The following is a 9,281-nucleotide window of genomic DNA, read 5'->3' on the forward strand; positions in this document are numbered from 1 at the left end:
AGACACACAGACAAGATTGCAAAATTATGTTTCTCCGTATCAGTGAGGTGTAAAACATCGAGATTTGTAAAAATCTCGATTTTTTTTTTGCACGCTTACAAGACTTTCTCTATACTTCGTATATACGAGAAAGTAAAAATGATACTTACAACTTGTTTGAAGGCTCTAGCAAGGGTAAAATCCGTTTAGCATCATCGGTCGTCAAACTTTAAAACCGTTCGGGGAGCTACTCACTCGGGGCTGAAAATTGATTCGAGGGTTGTATATTTATTGAGGGCACGGCTTCGCAACTGTAAATCAGATATACTTGAATTTACGACACAAAGTAGTTAAAAAAAAGTGAACTTTACATAGGTGTAAAAATTGAAACAGAATTAGTTTGTTTTCCTGTATATATTGTCATTTAAAGTTTAAAAACTGATTTTTTAAAAATGAAATAAGCAAGTTATTTTTTTAATTTATATATCAAACGATAGACTAGAATTCGCTCTTTAAAATGACATTAATATTATGCTTCTACGATGCTTCCGCAACCAAATGAAACAGTGTGGGGTCGATCGGTACACGCAAAACGGTGAAATTTGTTGACGTAACTGATACTTTTCAAACAAATATAAAACACATTCAAACATGTGTTACAGATATAAAAATACCAGATTACGACCGATAAAGACTTAAACTTTATTGACATATAATTTTTATTCGTATAGGACAACTAGAAGTAGTGAATATTTTTTTTTGAAAACCGCAAAAACTGACCCTAAAACGCACTTTTTCGCCAATTTGGACTACCTATTCAAAAGTAAAGAAGTAATTAAATAAACCAAACCAAAGAAATTAAAAATTAATTCCAAATTTTTCATCTAGAGACTGGTGGCACACACCATAGCAGGATGGGGCAGGTTTGTTCAACTCAAGAAAAACTTGAACCAATCTCCTGTCATTTCGGAGTTGACAGTTTTTCACTTGACCATTAAAATTACATTTGATTTGACTTGGTAAAAAACTGGACACTTCAAGTTGAAACAAAACAAAAAAAACTGGTGCTAAAATTCCCGCTAGGGAACTTGTGTGTCCATGTTAACCCCGGCCTTGAAGTCTTTGTCAGAAACTCTCCCAGAGAATACTTTAAAAAACCTCCCAAAGATTCATAGCAATTCGACGAATGTTGGGTAATAGTGGCAGACCCTCATTTATATATAAATGTGAGTTTTTTTAAATTTCAAATAGCCAGACTAAGTTATTATGGATTGGTAGAACTCAGCACAGTTTCAGGATTGGTAGAACTCAGCACAGTTTCAGGATTGGTAGAACTCAGCACACAGTTTCAGGATTGGTAGAACTCAGCACATAGTTTCAGGATTGGTAGAACTCAGCACAAAGTTTCAGGATTGGTAGAACTCAGCACAAAGTTTCAGGATTGGTAGAACTCAGCACACAGTTTCAGGATTGGTAGAACTCAGCACATAGTTTCAAGTTTAGATCCTAGGATCAAATCAGCGCGACATCCCTGAGTCCACCCAGCTGTGATGGGTACCTGACTCACGTTGGAGAAAAAGAAGCGGCTGGGCATAGTGCTGACTTAACTATCCCCTCTATGTCAAGCTCATTGAAACAGGTGGTCTGGTCCCTTATTACAATCAATAGAGAATAAGGACTTGACTTGCCCAATTTAAAGTACACAAGCAACACACAAAGAAAAAACTGGGAATCCACTGCTCGTTATTCATTGGTCTTTAATAAAATGAACATCTATGTTTGTCATTGGGAAGTTTGTGTTCAAAATTTATTTAAAAAAATGCCACAAATGTGTAAGCAACAGAACTACCATCCAGACCTCATAAAGGCAAACCATTGAGAACGTCAAATCAAGTTTTATTCAACTTTTGTGTACGTCAAGTTTTATTCAACTTTTGTGTAGGTCAAGTTTCATTCAACTTTTGAGTACGTCAAGTTTCATTCAACTTTTGTGTACGTTAAGTTTCATTCAACTTTTGAGTACGTCAAGTTTCATTCAACTTTTGAGTACGTCAAGTTTTATTCAACTTTTGAGTACGTCAAGTTTCATTCAACTTTTGAGTACGTCCAGTTTCATTCAACTTTTGAGTACGTCAAGTTTCATTCAACTTTTGAGTACTTCAAGTTTCATTCAACTTTTGAGTACGTCAAGTTTCATTCAACTTTTGAGTACGTCAAGATTCAACCAACTTTTGAAACCGTCTAATCAAGTTTCCTATAACTTTTGAGTACATCAAATCAAGTTTTTTTCAACTTTTGAGTGCATCAAAAAAAATTTCATTCAACTTTTGAGTACGTCAAGTTTCATTCATTCATTGACTAGCTAAGTGAAAGATACATTTATAATAACAACAAAAAACATACTGCAGGTCTAAAAATAAAATAAGTCTATCAGTTATTTCAACCTTTTATATACACAACCTTAGCTTTCACTGTATGCAGCACACTACATATGCCCTGTGTGTGCACATGTTTGACTACACTCATCTGCCCTGTGTGTGCACATGTTTGACTACACTCATCTGCCCTGTGTGTGCACATGTTTGACTACACTCATCTGCCCTGTGTGTGCACATGTTTGACTACACTCATCTGCCCTGTGTGTGCACATGTTTGACTACACTCATCTGCCCTGTGTGTGCACATGTTTAACTACACTCATCTGCCCTGTGTGTGCACATGTTTGACTACACTCATATGCCCTGTGTGTGCACATGTTTGACTACACTCATCTGCCCTGTGTGTGCACATGTTTGAATTTGATCTCTTTAAATTTCACAAGAGAGAAAAATTTGCCACACATCTTTGTACATAGCTTCATTTTATTTTCTAAGGTTTCATCAGAGGTAACCCAACTGAGGAATTCAATATCCCTCTGACAAACTTGGTCTGCCTACAGCAAAATCAAACATTTAAGATGAGTTTTTTAAATTTAGATTGGAAAATTTACCGGAGCTAACAAAACAAAATTTACGAAACAATTATTGTCATAATGGTACAATACCTATAGACATTGAATCAAATAGTTTCTATAAGATGAAAAATGTAGTTTTAAAATAATAAGCTATAAATGAACACAAAAAAACTAACTATTTGAGGTGAGAAAAAACATAATTGGTCATAAATGATGGGTGTTATACTATGACAAGCAGATTAGATACCATCTTGATGGTGTAGTGTTGGCCACTACCATCTTGATGGTGTAATGTTGGCCACTACCATCTTGATGGTGTAGTGTTGGCCACTACCATCTTGATGGTGTAGTGTTGGCCACTACCATCTTGATGGTGTAATGTTGGCCACTACCATCTTGATGGTGTAGTGTTGGCCCACTACCATCTTGGTGTAGTGTTGGCCCACTACCATCTTGGTGGTGTAGTGTTGGCCACTACCATCTTGATGGTGTAGTGTTGGCCCACTACCATCTTGATGGTGTAGTGTTGGCCCACTACCATCTTGATGGTGTAGTGTTGGCCCACTACCATCTTGATGGTGTAGTGTTGGCCACTACCATTTTGATGGTGTAGTGTTGGCCACTACCATCTTGATGGTGTAGTGTTGGCCCACTACCATCTTGGTGGTGTAGTGTTGGCCACTACCATTTCAATTCTTGCTACCTTGAATGAACATACTCATGAAATGAAATGTGATTGTGAGGCTGAATAAATTGGTAGAGAGGACAAGTGTGGGGTGGACACGTGTGGGGTGGACATGTGTGGGGTGAAGGAGGGTGTGTCAAATGACAGCTACAACTTGTGCAGGCTAAAGAAAATATTTTCGTCTGACTCTAAGTGGGCCAGACAGTCATGTGGATGGGTTCTCTCTCAACAAAACTATTGCCTGTCTGCCCATCTGTACTAGCCACTAGACATCTGATCAACAGAAATCATTCAAAGTTTTAATAACTTGTAAAATATACTATGTCAGGGTTAGGGATAAGAAACGCAGAAAAAACATCAACACATCAGGCAGCCGCCCTTGTTTTTACACAAGTTAACATCACCTTGACCTTTCTTCTTGCTAATAAAAACCATTCTGCTGACTGATCAAAAAATGGCAATGTAATGATTGGCTCAAATCATTCAAGTATCAAATGTAATGATTGGCTCAAATCATTCAAGTATCAAATGTAATGATTGGCTCAAATCATTTAAGTATCAAATGTAATGATTGGCTCAAATCATTCAAGTATCAAATGTAATGATTGACTCAAATCATTAAAGTATCAAATATGTTTACAACAATCAAACAAACCATTTAATACATTTATTTCTCTTTGACAGAATTCAAATTAATTTAAACTGGTGTTCATACATTTGATGGTAAAAAAAATATCAACCTAAGCCCCCACCCCCCAACAACAAACACAAAGCTCTCCCCCCCCCCTCCACCCAACTGCTGCAGGTCATAAAAATTCAAGTGATGCAGTAATTAAAACACATTTTGCCACCATCACTCATACAGACACCAACATTAAACCATCACTCATACAGACACCACCATCACTCATACAGACACCACCATTAAACCATCACTCATACAGACACCACCATCACTCATACAGACACCACCATTAAACCATCACTCATACAGACACCACCATTAAACCATCACTCATACAGACACCACCATTAAACCATCACTCATACAGACACCACCATCACTCATACAGACACCACCATTAAACCATCACTCATACAGACACCACCATTAAACCATCACTCATACAGACACCACCATTAAACCATCACTCATACAGACACCACCATTAAACCATCACTCATACAGACACCACCATTAAACCATCACTCATACAGACACCAAGATTAAACCATCACTCATACAGACACCACCATTAAACCATCACTCATACAGACACCACCATTAAACCATCACTCATACAGACACCAAGATTAAACCATCACTCATACAAATATTGTACAGCTCTGTGAAGACGTCAGTGTACCATGCTGGGTCTTTAAATAAGTGGTCAGCACTCAAATATAGAATCTATAGGAATATGTTGCAACAAATACTGAGAGAATACAGGACACGAAGGGACAAACATTTTAGTGCTAAAAATATTTCAATGTTTTAATCAACACTTCATAAAGATATTCACCAAATTTGGTGTCACATAAAACATGTGCTCCAGGTAACACAAGACAGGTGCTCCAGGTCACACAAGACAGGTGCTCCAGGTCACATCATTCCAGGTCACCAAGACAGGTGCTCCAGGTCACATCATTCCAGGTCACCAAGACAGGTGCTCCAGGTCATACAAGACAGGTGCTCCAGGTCACATCATTCCAGGTCACACAAGACAGGTGCTCCAGGTCACACAAGATAGGTGCTCCAGGTCACACAAGACAGGTGCTCCAGGTCACACAAGACAGGTGCTCCAGGTCACACAAGACAGGTGCTCCAGGGTCACATCATTCCAGGTCACACAAGACAGGTGCTCCAGGTCACACAAGACAGGTGCTCCAGGTCACATCATTCCAGGTCACACAAGACAGGTGCTCCAGGTCACACAAGACAGGTGCTCCAGGGTCACACAAAACATGTGCTCCAGGTCACACAAAACATGTGCTCCAGGTCACACAAGACAGGTGCTCCAGGTCACACAAGACAGGTGCTCCAGGGTCACACAAAACATGTGCTCCAGGTCACACAAGACATGTGCTCCAGGTCACACAAGACAGGTGCTCCAGGTCACACAAGACAGGTGCTCCAGGTCACACAAGACAGGTGCTCCAGGTCACACAAGACAGGTGCTCCAGGTCACACAAGACAGGTGCTCCAGGTCACACAAGACAGGTGCTCCAGGTCACACAAGACAGGTGCTCCAGGGTCACACAAAACATGTGCTCCAGGTCACACAAGACAGGTGCTCCAGGTCACACAAGACAGGTGCTCCAGGTCACACAAGACAGGTGCTCCAGGTCAGACAAGACAGGTGCTCCAGGTCACACAAGACAGGTGCTCCAGGTCACACAAGACAGGTGCTCCAGGTCACACAAGACAGGTGCTCCAGGTCACATCATTCCAGGTCACCAAGACAGGTGCTCCAGGTCACACAAGACAGGTGCTCCAGGTCACATCATTCCAGGTCAGACAAGACAGGTGCTCCAGGTCACACAAGACAGGTGCTCCAGGTCACACAAGACAGGTGCTCCAGGTCACATCATTCCAGGTCAGACAAGACAGGTGCTCCAGGTCAGACAAGACAGGTGCTCCAGGTCACACAAGACAGGTGCTCCAGGTCACACAAGACAGGTGCTCCAGGTCACACAAGACAGGTGCTCCAGGTCACACAAGACAGGTGCTCCAGGTCACACAAGACAGGTGCTCCAGGTCTCACAAGACAGGTGCTCCAGGTCACACAAGATAGGTGCTCCAGGTCACACAAGACAGGTGCTCCAGGTCACATCATTCCAGGTCAGACAAGACAGGTGCTCCAGGTCAGACAAGACAGGTGCTCCAGGTCAGACAAGACAGGTGCTCCAGGTCACACAAGACAGGTGCTCCAGGTCACACAAGACAGGTGCTCCAGGTCACACAAGACAGGTGCTCCAGGTCACACAAGACAGGTGCTCCAGGTCACACAAGACAGGTGCTCCAGGTCACACAAGACAGGTGCTCCAGGTCACACAAGACAGGTGCTCCAGGTCACACAAGACAGGTGCTCCAGGTCACACAAGACAGGTGCTCCAGGTCACATCATTCCAGGTCAGACAAGACAGGTGCTCCAGGTCACACAAGACAGGTGCTCCAGGTCACATAAGACAGGTGCTCCAGGTCACACAAGACAGGTGCTACAGGTCACACAAGACAGGTGCTCCAGGTCACATCATTCCAGGTCACACAAGACAGGTGCTCCAGGTCACCAAGACAGGTGCTCTTGACACAAGACAGGCATCTTGACACACAAGACACATATTTATGTGTCTTGACCTATTTCATCAAATGATAGGCTGTGTATCAGGTGAGACAACCAGGTTGGTCTGTCTGTGGACATTACACTCATCCTAACAAACCATGGTATGCCTGTCCAGGTGTGGTCTGGACAGGCAGGTCCAGGTGTGGTCTGGACAGGCAGGTCCAGGTGTGGTCTGGACAGGCGGGTCCAGGTGTGGTCTGGACAGGCAGGTCCAGGTGTGGTCTGGACAGGCAGGTCCAGGTGTGGTCTGGACAGGCAGGTCCAGGTGTGGTCTGGACAGGCGGGTCCAGGTGTGGTCTGGACAGGCGGGTCCAGGTGTGGACTGGACAGGCAGGTCCAGGTGTGGTCTGGACAGGCAGGTCCAGGTGTGGACTGGACAGGCGGGTCCAGGTGTGGACTGGACAGGCAGGTCCAGGTGTGGACTGGACAGGCAGGTCCAGGTGTGGTCTGGACTGTGAGGTCAGTTGGGAAAAGAATGAAGATGCTTAAGGTGCAAAAGACTGAGAGCACACAACCATCTTAAAGAGATGAAGAAAAAGTCTGACACACGTGACCCATTTATCCAGACATCCTCCCCCACCAGCATGTATGGCAAGGCTTGTTTCAACTTTGTGCTGCGGCTTGGGGGTCACACTGGAGCAGTCTCACGATTGAAGGGTCACTTTTGGCCCCCTCAATAAACTCATCAATCGACAGTTTACCGTCCAAATTTTTGTCCATTTGACGGAATATTTTGTCCGTCCTCTTCTCCGGTGTTGATTCATCTTCAGGCATTTTCATCACAGTCCCGACCATCTTGTAGATTGCCTAGTGGATAAAAAGGGAGATAAAAAAAACATTTTGCTAAATTATCTACTCTACTGCATGTGTTGCTAAATGTGTTGCTGTGCTAAACTTGACTTGTACATGTCAGCGCCCGTGTTGTGAGGAGAAAGTGTGTCAACAATTTGATGGCTTATTTATACATGCTAGGTCCGGATGTTGCTAGGCAACCACGTGAACTATCGATTGCTGAGCACGGAAAGTTAAATGATGCGAAAACAGGGGAAACAAAATGGTGGTTTTTAAACTGGGGAAACAAAATGGTGGTATTTAAACTGGGGAAACAAAATGGTGGTATTTAAACTGGGGAAACAAAATGGTAGTTTTTAAACTGGGGAAACAAAATAGTGGTATTTAAACTGGGGAAACAAAATGGTGGTATTTAAACTGGGGAAACAAAATAGTGGTATTTAAACTGGGGAAACAAAATGGTGGTATTTAAACTGGGGAAACAAAATGGTAGTTTTTAAACTGGGGAAACAAAATGGTGGTATTTAAACTGGGGAAACAAAATGGTGGTATTTAAACTGGGGAAACAAAATGGTAGTTTTTAAACTGGGGAAACAAAATGGTGGTATTTAAACTGGGGAAACAAAATGGTGGTATTTAAACTGGGGAAACAAAATGGTAGTTTTTAAACTGGGGAAACAAAATAGTGGTATTTAAACTGGGGAAACAAAATGGTGGTATTTAAACTGGGGAAACAAAATGGTAGTTTTTAAACTGGGGAAACAAAATAGTGGTATTTAAACTGGGGAAACAAAATGGTGGTATTTAAACAGGCCAACTGGGGTCATGGTGGAACCCTCGACGTCTCGACACCAATCGTGTCAACGCCACTTAGACAGGCGCGCGTTGGTCGAGTGTAAACGTGTAGTGGCGATCATTTCTATATCGTGGCCCAGTAGTCTTGCTACTAACGTGATGGTACATTCTAATCCCGCCATATTTCTATATCCAGTAGTCGACTTGCTACTTACTAATCCCGTCATACTGTATAGAGCAAAAAAAGATAAAGAGGTCGGACGAATATGTACAATAAGGATTCACATGCGGAACAAAACTTGATGGGAGTCAGCAATATAACTGCATGATTTAGGAGTCAGCGACCAAACTGCATGATTTAGGAGTCAACGTCCTAATTGCATGATTTAGGAGTCAACGTCCTAATTGCATGATTTAGGAGTCAGCGTCCTAATTGCATGATTTAGGAGTCAACGTCCTAATTGCATGATTTAGGAGTCAACGTCATAATTGCATGATTTAGGAGTCAACGTCCTAATTGCATGATTTAGGAGTCAACGTCCTAATTGCATGATTTAGGAGTCAACGTCCTAATTGCATGATTTAGGAGTCAACGTCCTAATTGCATGATTTAGGAGTCAACGTCCTAATTGCATGATTTAGGAGTCAACGTCCTAATTGCATGATTTAGGAGTCAACGTCCTAATTGCATGATTTAGGAGTCAACGTCCTAATTGCATGATTTGTCACCAAG

At 42.2% G+C, this 9,281-nt stretch overlaps 1 protein-coding gene across 1 annotated transcript; it reads right to left on the reverse strand.

Annotated features, from left to right (window-relative positions):
* Positions 1–6,703: 6,703 nt before the first annotated feature.
* On the reverse strand, positions 6,704–7,768 carry LOC131956960 (neurocalcin; the record flags this gene model as incomplete). The annotated part of the gene is given in 1 exon segment (XM_059321613.1): positions 6,704–7,768. A coding segment is annotated over 1 exon segment (204 nt), but the record flags the coding sequence as incomplete, so codon positions are not given.
* Between the last annotated feature and the right edge of the window lie 1,513 nt (positions 7,769–9,281).

The sequence above is a fragment of the Physella acuta genome, unplaced genomic scaffold, assembly GCF_028476545.2.
Source record: "Physella acuta isolate Inbredline_101_S28 unplaced genomic scaffold, ASM2847654v3 ptg001190l, whole genome shotgun sequence".
In the NCBI taxonomy this organism is placed as follows: Eukaryota; Metazoa; Mollusca; class Gastropoda; family Physidae; genus Physella; species Physella acuta.